Source organism: Triturus cristatus, chromosome 7 (genome assembly GCF_964204655.1).
Source record: "Triturus cristatus chromosome 7, aTriCri1.1, whole genome shotgun sequence".
In the NCBI taxonomy this organism is placed as follows: domain Eukaryota; kingdom Metazoa; phylum Chordata; class Amphibia; order Caudata; family Salamandridae; genus Triturus; species Triturus cristatus.
In genome coordinates, this window is record NC_140590.1 from 631,190,319 (window position 1) to 631,209,203 (window position 18,885).

The 18,885-nt window shown below is 50.2% G+C and overlaps 1 protein-coding gene and 1 long non-coding RNA gene across 3 annotated transcripts in view; one reads left to right on the top strand and one right to left on the bottom strand.

The window, feature by feature from the left end:
- Positions 1 to 8,575, bottom strand: part of LOC146810260 (uncharacterized) — a 65,567-nt gene extending 56,992 nt beyond the window's left edge. Inside the window, exon 1 of the long non-coding RNA XR_014966568.1 lies at positions 8,450 to 8,575. This is a non-coding gene — a long non-coding RNA (uncharacterized LOC146810260). The remainder of the gene's footprint in view (positions 1 to 8,449) is intronic.
- Positions 1 to 18,885, top strand: part of CEP95 (centrosomal protein 95) — a 717,939-nt gene that overhangs the window by 323,935 nt on the left and 375,119 nt on the right. For both annotated transcript variants that reach the window (XM_085617251.1, XM_085617252.1), the window contains exon 10: positions 15,649 to 15,746. In XM_085617251.1, the coding sequence (XP_085473377.1) occupies positions 15,649 to 15,746 (98 nt within the window). The remainder of the gene's footprint in view (positions 1 to 15,648; positions 15,747 to 18,885) is intronic.

The window sequence follows — 18,885 nt, forward strand, 5'->3', positions numbered from 1 at the left end:
CAACTTTGATGTCGCCTCAATACGTTTTAGGCCCTTGCCTGTCACAGGTACTTGAGCCTCCCACACGTGTGAGGCACCGTTTTTATCGGGAGACCTGGGGGAACGCTGGGTGGTAGGAAATTTGTGTCAACCAGGTGATGCCACAACTTTCCCACACAACAATGTGTGAAAAACGTGATTTTTTTTCAGCTAAAATTGAAGTTTGCAGGGGATTCTGGGTAAGGAAACGTTGGGGGATCCACGCAAGCCATACCTCCTTGGACTCCCCTGGGTGTCTAGTTTTCAAAAATGTTTCCCTAAATGGCCGCCAAGCCGGGCCAAAAAGTCATGGGACCCCCCTTGCAAAACCAGGTTGTTTTGGGATAGGTAATTTTGATATCTCCTCAATAGTTTTTGGGCCATTGCCTGTCGCGGGCACTAGGCCTACCCACGTAAGTGAGGTACCATTTTTCTCGGAAGACTGGGGAACGCGGGGTGGGTGGAATTTTGTGGACCCACGCAGATTCCAGAACTTTCCACCAGAGAAATGTGAGGAAAATGTGTTTTTTTTGGGACAAATTTTTAGGTTTGCAAGGGATTCTAGGTAACAGAACCTGGTGAGAGCCAGTCAAGTCACCCTACCCTGGATTCCCCTGGGTGTCTAGTTTTCAAAAATGTATAGGTTTTCTAGGTTTCCCTAGGTGCCGGCAGAGCTAGAGTTCAAAATCTACAGGTAGGCACATTGCTAAAAAAAAGTCTGAGCCTAGTGGGCTTTCTCCCATTTTGGGCAGCCCCTTCACTAATAAAACAAAAAAATCCATGATTTCTAGTGAGCTTTCTGCGCATCCCGGGGGGCGAGATTGGGGGCTAAAGCTCGCATCTGCCTCCCTGGGGGTCAGAAAGACTGTCATTTTTTTGGGAGGGGGTTGGGGCATTGGCGTGCAAGTTTCGGGCAGCCCTCACCCTAAAAACAATTGCGCAAAAAATATCCCTGGTGGATAGTGGGCTTTCTGCCCCTCTGAGGGGGCTGATTGGGGGCTACTGCCCCCATCTGCCCCCCCAGAGGGGCAGAAAGGCTGTAAGGGTGGCGGAGGGGTGGGAGCATTGGCGTGCCCATTTTGGGCAGCACCCCCCCCCCTTAAAAAAAAATTGTGCAAAATAAAATCCCTGGCATTTAGTGGGTTTTCTGTCCCCCCGGGGTGCAGATTGGGGGCAGAAAGGCTATAATGGGGGTGGGGGCATTGCTGTACCCATTTCGGGAAGCCACCACCCTAAATAAAATTGTGTGAAAAAAATCCCTGGCGTCAAGTGGGCTTTCCGCCCCCCGAAGGGGCAGATTAGTGGCCAATGCCCCATCTGCCCCCAAGGGGGGGCAGAAAGACTGTAATAATTGCGTTGCGGGGGATGGGGTGGGGGCATGGGCATGCCCATTTTGGGAAGCCCCCACCCTTATTTTTAATTTCATAAAAAAAATCCCTGGTGTCTAGTGAACTCTCTGCTCCCCCGAAGGGGCAGATTAGGGGCCAATGACTTGTGTCTTTGCGGGAGGGGTGGGGGCATGGGCATGCCCGTTTTGGGCAGCCCCCACCCTTATTTTTATTTCCCAAAAATTACCTGGTGTCTAGTGGGCTTTTTGCCCCCCCCCCCCCCCCGGGGGGTGCAGATTGGGGGCTACTGCCCCCATCTGACCCCAGGGGGGGGCAAAAAGACTAAATGATGCCAGAATTATTTGGGTGGAGCAAAGGCCCTTGCCCATGGGGCAGCTCCCCCCTCCCTGGTGTCTAGTGGGTGGATCCCTGCTTGAGGATCGCCCTCCTGTGGCGATCCCCAAGCAGGGAAAGGGGAGATTTTCCCCTTTCCAACCATACCTCTCCCGTTTTTCTACGCGCTCAGGGGGCTGAGATAGCCTCCTGAGCACGTAGAAAGTGAAACTGAAATGAGTCTCTTGGCTCATTTCAGTTTCGGTTTTACTGAAATGACATTGGCGCGAAGTGCGCGCCGATCGTCATTACAGGGATACCGGCGGGGGGGGCCTCGGGAGCTGGGAAAGCTCTTCACCAGCTCCCTAGGCTCTTTCAGAAAGAAAGGCAATCCCTCTCGTGCCCGCACCAGAGGGATTTCCATTGCATGTTTCATGACGAGCTGGACTCGTCATGAGCACTGTGTGACATGACGTGTCCAGCTCGTCATGAGCATGCAAGGGGTTAAGGAGGCTAGAATTTTCGAGATAGAGTGTTCGTCATAGACTTTGAAGTTGGACCAGTGCGCTTGGTTTTTGGGTGAAGTTTGGGAGGGCAGCGCAGAGAGAAGAGGTAGAGCCGACGGATTTTGGTGATGAGTTGCCGACATAAGTTTGTTACCTAGGGCAGAGATTTTGTTGCAGAAGAAGGATGAAAATTCTATCTTTACTATCCTTACACTGATACTCTCCATGAAGAGTGTCACTAGTGATTGACATCACTTTTCAAGAAGTACTGACGAGAGGCTGTGAAGCTAAATGGAGCTGTAGAGACACTCCAGTCATTGATGTCTGTATTTCTGGAGACACTTCGACCTAGAGCAGCTCCTAAACCACAGTTGTCTTTAGTCCTAGGACTTTGAGAAATAGCACAGAGAACTTTTTTGACTCCTTTCATGACCCTGAATTTCTCAAGGCAGATCCTAAACCAGGCTGAGTCCTTGTTACAGTTGTGAGGCGGAAACGCATCCTGAGTCATTTGTCCCTCCTGTAAGGAAATGTAAAAGGCTTATTCCAAAGAGATGTGTAGTACACCGCCAACTCGGTTTAAGAAGCTACTCAAGAGCTATCCGGAGATTTGAAATGAAACGCAAGCTTTTATGGGTAACCTACTATTAGAAATGGGGGGCTCTAGTTGGCCGGTTGTTACCCTGTCCAAGTAGGGACCTTTCTCCCTAGTCAGAATAAGGGAATTGTACTTCTAAAATAACCCCTGCTCCCCCTTTGGTAGGTTGGTATGAGCAGTCAGGCTTATGAAGCAGTGTGTAAAGCATTTGCACATAACCATCAGTAATACAGTGAAAACGCAACAAAAGCACACCACGCCAGTTTTAGAAAAATAGCCAATATTTATCTGTGTAAAACCAGACTAAAACTATTAAAATCCAACATACAGTGATTCAAAGTACTCATAAAGCAAGAACAGACTTTTAAAGCAGTTCCTTGAAGTCGATGGCTCCTTCCAGCGCTGTTACGGCGTCACGAACAAACAAACCCAACCGTTCTAGCTGACCCACGGCGTTGCGGGCCAGCTATGTCGGGAAGACCCGCAAATCAGTACCTTTAGAAATGCAGGGCGTCCGGGATCTTGCAATGAGCCGGCGTCGGTCCCGGAGGTTGTGCAGGAGTCTACAATCAGGGAATTTTAAAGTGCGCTACACAAGAGGTGCGGGGGGGATGGAGTGCAACTCCTAGGCAGCCGAGGAGCCAGGTCTTGAGTTTCTTTCTGGAGGTGTGCCGAGTAGGGGAGCGTCTGATGTTGACTGGGAGCTCGGTCCAGGCCTTGGCCGCGATGAAGGATAAGGCTTTTTCACCCGCTCTGGTTCTGCTAGGGTGAGGTCGGGGCTGCGGAGGTTTCTTTTGGGTACGTGGAAGGAGACTCTATTGTTGAGGTATTTGGATCTGGTGTTATGGAGGGATTTGTAGGAGGGGGTGTGAGTAGCTTGAAGGTTACTCTCTTCTCGACGGGGAGCCAGTGGAGTTCTCGCAGGTGTTGGGCGATGTGCGTCGGGCCCTTGAAGTCACGTTGCTGGTCGAACTCTGTGCAATTGAATTCGGGAGTTCCGGCGTCAGCGGGCAACGGGGTTGCGGTGCGAAGTGCGGTGCCCTCAGGTCGCGTGAAGGCAGCGGCTCGGTGACGGTGTCTAGCGGCATTGGTGAGACCAGGGTTGCGGTGCGAAGTGAGGCGATGCTCATTGTGGTGCTAGCAGGTCGCATCGCAGGCAGCGGTGTTGTTGCTGAAGTGCTGTAGTCGGCTGACAAACTGGAGTCGATGACTGTCGATGGGCCATGGCTGGATTGTGGGGCGGGGGTGAGGAGTCGTGTAACTAATGAGCGGTACCCACAAAACTCTGTGCAGGTAGCGGTAGCTGTCAGCTTGGAGCGGCGGCAGTGAGACCAGGGCTGTGGTGAGAAGCCTGACGGCGCTCTGTGTTCTCCAAGTGCGGTGTCCACAGGTCACGGTGCAGGCAGCGGCATCAGTGAATGCGTTGCGTCGTCGTCGGGGATACTAGGATGGTGGTGTGGAGTGAGGCGGTGCGGAGTGCGGTTCCTACAGGTCACAGTGCAAGCAGCGACATCAAATGGCATAGTCTGTGAGATCAGGGTTGTGGTGCAATGTGTGGCGGTACCTTCTGCGGTGCCTTCAGGTCACGGAGCCGGCAATGGCGTCTGGGACAGCGTTGTGTTGTTGTTTTCCTCTGTGACAACTGAAACACCCAGTTCCAGAAGCTGGTACCCAGAGGATCTTGAAGTCTTTGTTGTTCCCGAGACTTCTTGAACAAGGGGCAAGCTCAACCTCAAGCCTGTGGAGACAGTCAGAATGAAGTTGCAGAAAGTTCATTCCAGTCATTTTTCTGCCCAAGACCGAAGCAGCTACTGCAGGCCAACAAAGCAAAGCACACAGTAAAGTGGTAGTCTCTCCTCACAGCTTCCCCTGCTCTTCTTCTTGGCAGGTTGCGGCTTGATTATGCCAGCTCGCTCCTGTTGGGGGCTAATCAGGCTGAAATAGCACGGATGCAACGTGTTCAGAATGCCGCTGCAAGAGCCTTGATAGGTTTACCAAGGTCCTGCTCTGCGGAAAGCACCGTCCGTGCTTTGCACTGGTTGCCTATGGTGCAGAGGATACAGTTTAAGACCTTGTGCCTTTCCTATAAGATCCTCAGGAAGACCTCTCCCCAGCTCCTTTCTACTTTTTTGGTCCCTTATGTGCCCTCGCGCCCCCTCAGATCTCTAGGTCAAAACCTGGTGGTGGTCCCGCGGTTCAGGCTTTGCAGGGCTGGTGGAAGGTCCTTTCGGGTCCTGGCCGCAAAGCTGTGGAACTCTCTTCCGCCTTGTATGCGTGGAATTGACGAACTCTTGAAGTTTAGGAGGGCCATCAAGACGTATCTGTTTCCCTCCCTATGTTAGTATTCTCATCTGCGCGAGTTTCCTCCTCTTTGGTTCTGTTGTGTTTGGGACTTCCTTTTCCAAGCGCCGGGACGCCCCTTAGCTGGGGCAGCTGTGCGCTATAAAAGTGCTGGTAACATAACATAACAGGTTCTTTCATTCTAAGGGCCCCAATATTTACACCACATTTCCCTTTGAAGTTGGTACAAACAAAGTTCCACTGACAAACATAAACCAATTCTGCCTGGCCCAGGCCAGGTTTACTCCAGAAGGTGGAGACAGCTTTGTGAGAGGCAGCCACAGTCCTTTCAGGTGCAAGGAACAACTCCTCCCACCACTCTTAATGGAGCCAGGTCTATTTAGCCTGGCTAGGAGTCACCCAGGAAAGGCAGGGCTCACCTCAACCCCCCTTTTGTCTGTCTAGCGTGAATGCACAAACCAGCACGTCTCAGTTTAAAGCCCAGACTGCTAATACACAAAGCAGGCAGAGGTACATAGATAGTTAGAGAAGGAAATACCCTCTTTCTAAAAGTGATATTTCCGAACGCACCATATAAAAATCATATTTACTAAAATACTTGACTAAATCCTGAGTTCAGGCATACTAAATTCCACTTTTCTTTCGTCGACTCTTGGCAAAATGCACAGTATTTCACTATTAGGACATGTACAATACACTAGTACATGTCCCACCTTTCACATACACTGCACCCTGCCCACAAGGTTACCTTGGGCCTACCTGAGGGGTGTCTCATATGTAATAAAATGGAAGGCTAGGGCTTGGCAAGTGGGCACACTTGTCAGGTCGACATGGCAGTAAAAACTGAGCTCAGACACTGCAGTGGCAGGTCTGAGAGCCCTTTAAAAGTCTGCTTGTGTGGGGGGCACAATGAGTGCTGCAGGCCCACTAGCAGCATTTGATTTACAGGCCCTGGGTGCACACAATGCACTGTACTAGGGCCTTAGTAGTAAATCAAATAAGCCAATCATGGAAACACTAATCAGGACATAATTTACAGTAGAAGCACTTGCACTTTAACACTGAACAGCAGTGACAAAAAGCGCAGAGACACTAAACCAGCAATGCAAAGTCCAGCATACCACCAAAACCAGGAGGTCAGAAAATAAAAAGACCGGGAAAACACGCCAAAAGATGCCAGGTCTAACACCTACCAAAGAACGACTAAAGATTTCTTAGAGATTGGAATGAAGGTTCCTTAGTCTCTAAGCAAGTGGTTAGCACTGCTATGCACTTGGCAGAACTCTGTGCCACAGAATGTCACAGCATCTCCTAAGAAATGTTATGTGGCTGTAGATATCTGCTTTAAGACCTAAGGCACATCTCTAAATAGTCATTCTCCTTTTGTCGGATACAGTTTTTTTTGGACAACATACAGAGAAAAACATGCTCCCTATGTAAAATGATAAAGATACTTTGAACTCAGTTGGCATAGAAGTACAAAATAAGTTCTTAAAACATTACCGACCCAAATTACGTCCTTTTTTAGGTCTCGTTTGATCCAGCGCATGCGCTGGTCTGGCCGAGACATTTAGTAGCTGCTTTGAAAAGTGCTACCAAAGCGGCCACCAGCTTACTGTCACGCGCACATGCGCGCGCGCTGCTGCGCGCGCATCCCTAGCATGCTTTAGTGCGTCATCGCGATCACTTTCGCTTTCAGAGTGATCGCGATGACTTTCGCTTTTACGGCCGCGCGGCGTTACTTTTACTGCCGCGCGGCCAATGCTTGTTTCTTTTCCTTCCTTCTTGTATTTTCCATTTAATTCAGCTCCAGTTTTTTTTCTCGTCTCCCCCTGCCTTCCCTTCGTCCTTTAGTCTCACATTCTCCTTTCCTTCTTCTCTCGCGCTCCTTCGTATCTTTTCTACCTCTCTCCTTCTATGCTTCCATTGTTCCCTCTTTCTTTAATTTGTTCCCTTCTTTCTTCGCTCTTCCCCTAACTACCTACCTCAATCTCTTGTCTCCACTTTTTTCTCTTCCCTCACATTCCTTGTTCTCGCTCACCCCTTACTCCCTCACCCATTCTCCCATTTTAGCTTCTCTTTCGTCGTCTTTCTGCCTCATTTCTCTCTATCATCACTTCTGCAGTCCTTCCCTTTTCTCTCACCCCTTGATTCTTTTCCGCCCTCACTCATTCCCTCGCGGCCTCCCTTCTCTTCCGCATTTCTTTATATCACTCCACTCCACTCCCCTCCCCTGCTTGTCTCCCTCACACGGACACCGACAGATAGGTTTCGGCAGCACGCCCCCAGGGTTCACAGACGCTGAATCTGGGATTGCATCAGAAAATATGATTTCTGTCCAGCCGCTTACTTCAAAGCAGGAAACACGTATAACAGACACAAAAACCAATCGGCATCCAAACTACCTGCTCCCTGCACCCGCTAAAGTCAACTCAAGGTCAGCCCCCCAAATCAAAACGCGTACAAATAGAGCACGCAACGAGGGATTGCACCCGGTTCTACATGTGCAGTGAACTGGGAATGCCCCCCAATAGCCATTAGACATTTGCATTTGACACTGACCTTTATAAACCCTTTTAGTGAATTCTATGGGAGGGCCCAAGGATTGACACTGACATTTATAAACCCCTTTACTGGAATTCTATGAGAGGCCGAGGACTGAATGGGCGTGTTGTTTGATTTGAGTTAAGGAACACCAGTGGAACAGCACCTCACCACTGACCGCAAGCGACACTTGTTTGACCACTTGTAAGGCCAGATGTACAAAGCTTTGTTACGTTCACAACATCCTGAATCGCATAATCGAACTGTTTGTGGACCCAAAAAGGCATTTTGCAATTCGGTAACCTGTTACCAAATCGCGATTTGGGTTTGTGACTCAGTATTAAGAGGGGGCGTGTTTAGGGCATCCCTTCCTAATAACGAATCGCAATGGCATGTATGCATGTTTTGTGACCAAAATACGTTGGCAAAACATTTTTTATTAACCTCCAACTTCAAGTTGGTAGTAACCCATTTGTAAATGGGATAGGGCTCCCAAGGGACCCCTACCCCTTTGTGAATGTGTGTAAAAACATTTTTTGACAGGGGACAGTGGTCCCACGGACCACTGCCTACTCTTAAACAAGCATTGACATAGCCAATAGGTCTCGCTTTTGGGACCTTATAAGTATTTAGTTATGCAGCACAATATCCTTGGTGCAACAACATCAACTGTTGCATGGCTAAACACTTATAAGGTCCCAAAGGCGAGACCCATTGGCTATGCCAATGCTTGTTTTTATAGCAGTGTGTGCAGAATCCAAAATGGCAACAAAAACAAGTAATTTCTCGGGTAAGGCAGTGATGCTCCAACACCCACTTACCTCCAGTACCTGCTACTGTAGGGGGAGGGCTGCAGTCTCACTTGGAATAGTGGAAGTCTATAGCAGATAGATGGGTATTGAACTTTATAAGAAATGGCTTCTTTGTCTGCTTCAAGGCAACTCCACCACTGTTCCACCAAAAGCAACGTAGAATTAGCAGCTCTCAATATTACAAGTGGAATCTCCCCTCCTATTGGTAAAACAGCAACACAAGGTTTTATTGCAACAAGCAAACAAATGGCTGAACCCAAGATAATTCCTAGTACCCAAAAAATGATCAAAAAAATCCAATAACATCCTATATGAGATCTGCGCTGCTTCAGCAAATGTATTCTCAAGAGACGTTCGGAATGTTGACACAAAATTTTCCCTAAAATAAAACAAATGATTGGCTTTGTTCCATAGATCTGCAAAATGCTTATTTTCACATTCCCTTTGTGTCAAATCTATTTTAACCTATTTTGTCAGAAAAGGTGGAACTCCATCTGGCATAAACATCTGTTGAAAATAAATCATAATACAACATTTACAGTTAGAATTGTGCCCATCAGATTGACAGTCTGTATTTGTCAGGCCTCCCATTTTGTTAGACTTGTTGGATGCTTTTGACACACTACTCCATTTTTTACTCTCCGACGCAGTCTTTCTTCAGATTGGCATTGCACTAATGGTTGACATTTTCTTCAGAGTGCTTTTAGATTGTAGCTCTGCCTTCATTCTGATATCCTCCTGTTTTTTCAATTCGGTGTAATACCTAGGTGTTCTTCTCTGCCCCTGTTCAATTAGTGTGAAGCCACACAGACAACTAAAAGCATCATTTTGATGTTAATATATAATTTATGAGGTAGACATCCCAAAACTATTTGGTGGACTAACGATCATACTAAGATCTTAATTTGAACACCACTGAATGGTAATGTTCTTTGTAGTTTCTCCAAATAAATATATTCAATGCAAAATAATGACGGGGATGAGGCAATACCATCCAAAACACAGACATTTCATTGCCTCACTATATCATACATAAAATGTTCAAACATTGCAATGATTACCAGTTTAACCATTTTTAAAACCTGTGTTACAGTACCCGAGGTATTCCCAATCATCCTACTTTCCAGTGCCATTTGCACGGATATGTCATTACATCGCATAGTAATACCACGCATGCCATTACTACGCGATGTCAATGACATTACATCGCAACCTATTACCACGAATATGCCTTTACCACGCATGCCATTACAACGCATGCCATTACAATGCAAAGGCATGCATGGTAAAGCTATATTCATGGTTAGTTTGCACGGTAAGTGACTACCCTACCCCTACACAACCCTCCCCCGCCCCCCAGCCCTCTCCCGCCCCCCAGCCCTCTCCCTACAATTACATTACACTACCATACACGACCCCCCGACACTACCCTAAAACACAATACACGCACACTACAGAACTACCGTAATCCCTAATGCACTTCACTACTCATACTCTACTACACTACCCTAGACCACTACACTACACAAACTCTACAACATTACCCTAAAACACTACTACACTACCCTAAAACACTACACTACGCAAATACTACTACACTACCCTAAAACACTACACTACCCTAAATCACTACACTACACAAACACTGCCCTAAACCGTACAACACTACACAAACACTACTACACTACCCTAAACCCTATAAAACTGCACTATCCTTTACCCCTAAAATACTACACTACACAAACACTACTACACTACCCTAAACACTACACTACCCTAAACACTACACTACACAAACACTACACTACCCAAAACCCTAAAACACTACACTACACAAACACTACTACTCTACCCCGAACCCTAAAAAACTACACTAGCCTAAACCCTAAAACACTAGACTACACAAACACTACTACAGTACCCTAAAACACTAAATCACTACACAAACTCTACAACACTACCCTAAACCCTAAATCACAACACTACCCTAAACCCTAATACACTACATTACACTACATAAAAACACACTAAAACGTTAAAAAAAAAATAACACACAAAACACTACTTTTACACTACCCTAAACCCAAAAAATTAACTCCCACCCCAAGCGCAAACCCCCTTACCTCTCTCCTCTCCAGCGTCGCCGTCGGATCCTGCTTAGTCCTTCCTGCTTGCTTCACGTTGTTGTGAGGAAACAGCCTGAGTTTCCTCACAACGACTTGGATAGCCGCCGCCGCCACATTACATCGCATGCGTTGTAAAAGCGCATACGATGTAATGGTATGCGTGGTTTTACCACGCGTTGTAACATGTAATAGCAACACGTGGTAAAACCCGTGTTGTAATGGCTGTTCCCCCATTTGCACTCATTTGATCTCCTCCCCTTCCCACCTAGAGAAGGGAAAGGCGCCCCACAGTTTGAAGACCACTGGTCTAGAATCAGTTGCAATTAGCTGCCTCAGGGGTCATTGTCACACTTATGTAATCACTTTACATGACTTGTTTTTAATATGTACATGTCCTCTATTGCAATCCATGTGTGTCAGTTGCTGGGGATTGATAAATATCTGAACCGATCTGCCTTTTCTCTGATGGGAATCGGGGATATCCTGTTTGACATCGTTTTGCATAACAGCTACTCTGATCTTGGCTCCATTATGCCAGTTTCCATCTAAACCTTTTCCACACACCCTTCAGTATTAACTAGCGTTTGGGTTTCCTGTCAGCTGAATGTTATAAATGTATCCAAATACTGTAAGTTCACTTGTTAAAGATGTTGTTGAATAGATTCTTTGTTTACGAGCAGCATAATCAAAAGAAACACTATGAAAAAATATTAATGTTTTAAAATGATTGCTACTGTTTGCACTTTCAGCCATTAAGGAACTTCAAATTAATGTATTTCATGTTTTTCTGAAAATCTGGAAAGCAAGGATCAAGTTAATTATTGTAAATGAGCCAGTGCAATGATAAATGGCATTATGTGGTATGTGGTGCATTACCTATTTTATTTTTGCAAAAAACAATTTTTATTATATAACACAGGTACAGTTGCCAAATGTAGTGATCAACATATCCGCGGTCTTCTTCCAGTAATAAACACCAGTGCATAATACAGTAGAGACCACTTTCAACTATCAGCGCACTGTCCCCAACATTCCCCAATGCAGACAATCCCTCCCCCCACCCACATGTTAGTGTAACAGAGTCACAGGTACCGGGATAAGTCGATCGCGTAGTTAGCCGTTGGCGCGGCCGTGGGCCATTCCCCACCCCCATGGTCAGGTGCCAAGCAGAGCGGAGAAGGAAGCCCCCCCACCCTCAAGCGCGATCCATCAGCTGCCTACCCGCCGCTACGCCGCTGCCTGTGGCTCCAGCGCTTCAGCACCCCCCTCCGCATCTGTGCCCCACCCCCGGAGGTCAGCCACTAGTGCCTCCCATGCATGTGCCATGGCTAACGCCTTGTCATCGTTGCTCCGCAGCGCTAACTGCAACCGAAGCGTACTCTCGCTACCCGCCCATTTTGTAAAGGCAGCTCTCCACCTCGCAAAGCTGGGACCAGTTCTCGTTTTCCAGTGCAGGGTAATTTCTCTTTTAGCCATTACCAGCCCTAAGTCGCAAAACTTGCTCGTGACTTTCGTGCGCGGTGTGTGGGGAAACCATAGCAGCAAACAAACTCCCATTTCCACCCCCAGTTCCCGCCCCGTCACCTGGGTCAAGCAATCAATGACCTCCCCCCAGTAGCAGCTCAGAACGCCACAGGACCAGAACATGTGCTTAAAGTCAGCTCCCTCCTCCCCACAGCGAGGGCACTGCGGAGTGGGACCCCCAAAATATTGAAATAGTTTAGCTGGCGTCAGATATGCCCTATGCAAGATGAAGTATTGCACCAATTGAAACCTGGCGTTACGCGTGCTCTTCCAGGCCCGTCTCTGCAATGTGGGCCACGTCAAGTCCGGAATGGGCTTCCCGACGTCCCGTTCCCATTTAACCTTCAGTGCACTCAAAGGGGCTAGATGTTCCGTCGCCATTCTCCGATATAGGCACGTAATGGCCTTGTTCGTGCCCGCCGCCATGACCACATACTGACAGCCGGCAGCGGTCTGCGGTTCAGAGAGTCCCGAATTCCAGTGTTTTTGTAGAGCTGCCACCAGGGCCGCGTGGAGTAGATAGTCTCCCCTCGGGATCCCGAAGGAGTCCTGCAGTTCCTGGAATGGCTGAAGCACTCCGTTGAGGTATAAGTCCCCCACCATCTGTATCCCTAGGTCTTCCCACTGAGCCAGCCCCGACCAATCTCCGCCGTGAGGGAGGGCTGTGCACATCCCCAAAGGGATCTCCGGGGCGTAGGGGTGAACAGTGCCGACCCTCCGCAGGCTGCGGTTCCAACACAACCGGAGCGTTCGTTCCTCAAGCGTCAGTTGCGACAGCTCCAGCCGCTGCTGGAAGACAATAAAAGAAAGGACGTGTCGCGGGATCACCCTGCCCCGTGGGTCTTCGGGGCCCCTAAACTCCCTCGCCACTGCCTGCGTGAGCCATTGCATCTGGGCAGCCAAATAATACCATTCGAAGTCGGGCACAGCAAGCCTTCCCTCGGCTCCAGGCCGTCGCAGCGTGGCTAGCGCCACCCGTCGCCTGCCAGATCCCCAGATAAAACCCGTGACCATGGCTGTGAGCCTGCGGAAGACTGACACCGGCACCCAAATAGGGAGCGTGCGGAAGAAATACAACAGCCGCGGGAGCGCCACCATCTTTAGTAGCGCTACCCGCCCAGCTACTGAAAGTGGGAGGGTGCTCCAGAATCCAATACTGCCCGCCAGGCCTCTGATCGCCCTCCCTACATTCCCCTCCAACAGATCTTGTTGGGTGCGGTAGATGTGCACTCCCAGGTACGGCAGACAGCTAGCTTCGCAGCGGATTGCTCCCAGGGTGGGAGGGGTCCGTTCCCACTGTGCGATGGGGTACACACAAGTCTTGCCCCAGTTGACTTTCAGGCCCGACAGGCAACCAAAGTCCTTCAGCAGCGCCTTGGCGCCGTGGAGGGCCCCTTCCGCGTCAGCCAGGAAAAGCAACAGATCATCTGCATAGAGGGAAATATAGTGGGTTTCCCCCCCGCAGTAGCAGCCCAGCGTATGCGCGTCCCAGCCGAGCATGGGCCGCCAGGGGCTCAACCGCCAAGGCAAACAGCAAAGGCGACAGCGAGCAACCCTGCCTCGTTCCCCTTCTTACTGGATAGGGGGCCGATATCGTGGTCCCCGTCCGCACCCTAGCCACCGAATTAGCGTAGAGCAACCTCGTCCAGCGCACGAACCCGTCCCCCAAGCCGAATTCCTGCAAGACCCTAAATAAATAGGGCCACTCCACACTATCGAAGGCCTATGTGGTGCATTACCTATGGAGCAAAATGAGCATAGTCCCTGGACTGATCTGCTCCTGTCGCGGAGCCAAGCCATTTTCATCAGGAGAAGTGAGGTAGTGCTAGGTGGTAGGCATGTTGTTTATGTCCACAGAACCTGGAACATTCTCTTAAAGAAATGTCAGTAAAATTTATGATTTTAGTCTAAGATTAAGATGCTGGGTCCGCAAACGTAGTGGGATGCACGCTCGTCCGTACCCCATGGACTCCCCTGCGTGCCTACATTTCAGAAATGTCTGGGTTTAATAGGGTTCCCTGATTGCCAACTGACCCAGAGGCCGAATAGTGCAGCCATTCAGCATGGCAAATGAGAAGATATTAGGATGTTCCCTCACTTTGCAGGCCCGAAAAAAATCTAGATTCCCTCGCGCTTGACATGGGCATGGGTATGCTGTAGTCCCAAGGCAGGCTGTTGTGGTGGGGGATAGCCTGGTGCCTTGCCGGTCGGGTCCCAGCTCTGGTTTTTTTCCCCTAAAAATAAATGTATCCCTGATATCTAGTGGGTTTCTGCCCCCCGCGAGGGCAGATTGGTGGTAATAACCCCAATATGCCCCCTTGGAGGGCAGAAAGACTTTGGGGCCAGTTCTGGGGTGGGTACACAGCCAGATGCTGGGGTGGGATGCCACCCCGCTTTTTGGGGGGCTATTTTTCCCCCAAGTGTCTTGTGAGATTTTCTGCTAAAGGGGGTGTATTGGGGCCCCAAGTTCACCCCCAGGGGAGTTAGAAAGATTGTTGCTCTTTTATTTTGCCTTTTTTTTCTCTCTGGTGTATAGGGCTTTGTGCCACTTTGGATGGGCGCTGATTGGCAGTAGAGACCCCTTCTATGCCACCTTGGGGCCTAGGAAGGGCAGATGGACTGTTGTGCCCAGTGAGGTGAGCTGCTCTCTTACAACCCACCAACAAACATGTCCCTAGTGTCCGGTGGGGTGGATGCCTGTTTGGGGATCGCCCTCTGAGGGGTAACTCAAAGCAGGGATCTAGTAAGGGAAGTCTGAGCTGGAAAGGGGACATCGTCCTCTTTCAATCTCTGCCTCTCCCATCTTGATCGTTGCTCACAGGATAGAGCTATGCCCCCTGTATGGATCAAAAGTGAAACAGGTAGTGCAATTTGCACAGTCTGCGTTCACTTTGTTTTACTGTGACATAAGTTTGCTGTGCACCCGGCGCATCACAGCAAACAAAACAATTCAAAAAAATTTTGGGCGCAAGGGTGCCTTCCCCTCACGTCCCGACTATTCACCAGGAGCATATTTTTCCATCTGTGGCAATCATTGTGTTCTTATTAGCTGCACTGTGGATGTGTGTGGCTGTCAGGATCCTGTTAACAGCTTCATTTAGGTGGTTAAGCATCCATCCATCCAATCTTAGTTTGTAATCATCTCAGTGCAAAATTGTTACATTTCAACTCTTTCAGAATGTTTCGTGTACACCAGCGTCTTACCAGCCAGAACTATTCCACTATTGAAAACTGATGTTTCGCAACTCCTGCACATGCCCAGTAGGCCTCTTCGAATAGCCAAGAACCAATGCTGAAATCACCCACATCAAAACTTTTCATCCATCCAAGCCACTGAACTCTGGAATAAAAGCACTCAACTTGGGTGCTTAACCATCAGATCTTTTTGGAAGATTGACTTCTGTCAGAAAGAACAATATATGCATAGAGATGTGTTTGGTAGGTGACTAAGTTTGTTGTGTTTGAAGCTGATGACTTGCATGTATTAAAATAAAAGTGTACTTTCGTGAATCCTATCAAAACTTGAAATCTTGAATTAGTTTTTTTATGTGTTTTCAGGTCCCTCTGTTGATACTGAGACTTTGGTATCCAGAACTAGCAAAAAAAACCAGCACCATGTGAACCAACAAAATGAAGACGGTGTAAAAACAACACAGGTAAGACATTTTTCACAAAATCCATAGTTGCTCAAGTATAACTTTGGCATCCTTAGGGAATGGTCCTGTTCGGGACAGTATCTCAGAATTAACAGTTGCTACGCATTGCTTGAGGTCGACTTGGCAGGTAACCCGGTTTTACAGCTCTGCAAGTTCCAGGCGTTTGTCCGTTCTTTGGCCCATGATGTCCTTTTTGTTAGTCCCCTTGCTCCCTCGCTGCCTTCTACGGGCCCCAAATTGTGCCAGATTTCTTCAGGCATCCCTGTTTTTGATAAGCCTTCCATTCCGCTAACTTATACCCGTCCATATTTCGAGCCCAGTGGTTCGTGCTGGGAGGCTTCTCGCTGCTCCATGCCTGTATAATGTTCCTCCTGGCAACCATTAATGCTATGTTACAGAACAAGAGAGATTGCCTCGGTAACGTCTGCTCCCCCCGATGCTCAGGCACACTGTCCATGCTGATATTTTGACCGGGTCTCCCACTGCCTTCGCTAGGTGCCCCTGCATGGCCTACTAAAAGGCCCCCAGTCTCGGGCATATATTCTATTTCTGTAGTAGGGGATCTCTGTGTATAGTCATAATCTAGTGAATAGTCCCGCCCATGTGCGTGGACCCCGGAGCAATAAAAAATAATCTCTAAAGGTGACAAATCATGCAGACCTGCATACACCTTTAAGAGAGAATTTAATTTAAAGACAGATAATGCAGCCTATACCCACAGGCTACACTGTCCAGTACTTCAACTAGAATTCCACCAACATCCACAAACAGCACTGCCTGTCCAGCTTTTCTCCACATAGGAAAAAACCCTGCCTCTACCAGCAAAAGCCTCTGGAATGATAGAGAGGAAGGAGTGGACAGACAAGCACCATAGGCTGCCATTATGTGGCTTAAAACAGGATACTGTGCCTTTAAGAAAACTTTCCAGGTTTCCAGAACTTTCCCCAGTATCCCAGAATGCCCAGCAGGTCCCATTTACTTTCAGTTCTTTTTTCCGGCTCCTGCTAGCAGGACCCTGGAGCATTGAGCTCTCCCCTTTTCAAGGGTTTATTGTAGTTTTTTGTCAATTGTTTTCACTTTTTCAAGTGCTTAGTGGCTGGTACTGTTAACATGCCTGGCTTGTTCGACAAGTGCCCGGAATGTGGTAGAAAGAAGGCTAAAACTGATGCACACGAGGTGTGTATAGGTTGCCTTCCCCAGTCCCACGTGCCTGAAGGCTGTGATATCTGCCACTCGTTCTCTGCCAGGACCCTGAGGGACAGAATGAAAATCAGGCTTCAAATCCTGGAGGAGAGAAGGCTGAAGGCACCAGGTGGGTCTGGAGGGGCTGATTTGGCCCATACGGAGGCCTCTGGGGGGCTCCCCAGGGGCAGGAAGACCAGTAAGCGTTCCCACTCCCCGTCGACGGCGGCGTCGAGGAGGATGACCACCATCTGTTCGCCGTCTCCCCAGGGCTCTGGGGAGAAGCGGCGTCGGCGGTCGACGTCGAGGGACCTAAATAGGCCGCCGTCGACTACATCGGCGTCTTCGGAGACGACGCCGTCTACGGCGCCTTCCAGCAGTCGGCGTCGATCGGCCCCGGCGTCGGCGCTCGCCGTCGGGGGGAGATCGCCGTTCGCCGTCGGTGAAGAGGAGACGGTCGACGTCGCCGTCGAAGAGAAGATCGACGTCGAGACGCTCGAGGTCAAGAAGATAGCCGTCGAGGCACAGATAGCCGTCGAGGCACAGATAGCCGTCGAGGCACAGATAGCCGTCGAGGCACAGATAGCCGTCGAGGCACAGATAGCCGTCGAGGCACAGATAGCCGTCGAGGCACAGATAGCCGTCGAGGCGCAGATAGCCGTCGAGGCGCAGATAGCCGTCGAGGCGCAGATAGCCGTCGAGGCGCAGATCGCCGTCGAGGCGCAGATCGCCGTCGAGGCGGAGGTCGCCGTCGAGACGGAGGTCGCCGTCGAGGCGGAGGTCGCCGTCGAGACGGAGGTCGCCGTCGAGACGGAGGTCGCCGTCGAGACGGAGGTCGCCGTCGAGACGGAGGTCGCCATCGAGACGGAGGTCGCCGTCGAGACGGAGGTCGCCATCGAGACGGAGGTCGCCATCGAGACGGAGGTCGACGTCGAGGCGAAGGTCGACGTCGAGGAAGAGAGTCATCGGGATCGGTGTACTCTGTGGTGTATACGCCTCCTCGGATGCCTACGCCACCGCCTCCTCCACCTCCGACTCCGCCTCCACCACCACCACCACCACCTCCACCACCACCACCACCACATCCGCGGCCACTGCCTCCGCCGCCCCCACCTCGGTCGTTGCCACGCACTCCGTTGGGACTGCCGGCGGTGCCCCCGCGGTCGGTTTCCCTTCCGAGGTACCCGACTCCGCCGCAGGGGACTCCGAAGCCACGACGCCCGCGGTCGCCGGAACCGGCTAGACCGGCGGGCAGACCGAAGCCGAAGAGGTCACGCTCCCTCTCTCTCAGGAGGAGAAGATCACGGAGCCATGGACGGTCATCGTCGGACTCGGGACGACGCCGTAGGAGGCACAGGTCCAGGTCGCACACGCGATCCTCGACCAGAGATTTTTCCCCGACGCTGTCGGACTCGCCGGGGACTAGGGTGTCTCCGGTGGACGATTTGGTCTTTCCAAGAGGTGCTGCTGAGAGGGGCAGCAAAGTTGGGTATCACGGTGACGGTTCCAACACCCACGACGTCCGTGATATTCGAGACACTTCATAAGAAACATCTGTCTCGCCCTCTACTGCCCCTTGTACCAGGACTGGTGGAACCCGCGTTGGAGCTGTTCCTCACTCCCGCGGTGACGAAGGCCGCCCCCTCCAGGCTCATGAAAATGTATAGGGCCCCGGAGTCGGACCCTACCTTTTTGAGGGTGGACCCGAAGCCGGATTCGGTCATCGTGACGGCGGCGAGGAAACATGTGACCGCCCCTTCATCGACGGTTCCGCCTGACAAAGAGAGCCGCTGGCTGGATTCTGCGGGCAGGAAGGTGTGTGGGACCGCCGCCACCACCATGAAGGCGGCGAGTGCAGGGGCTTTGTTGGGCCGTTACGACCGGGCCCTGTGGGAGTCCCTGCAGCAGTATGCGGACCTGCTGCCCCGGGACAGGAAGGAGGACTTCTTGGAAACAG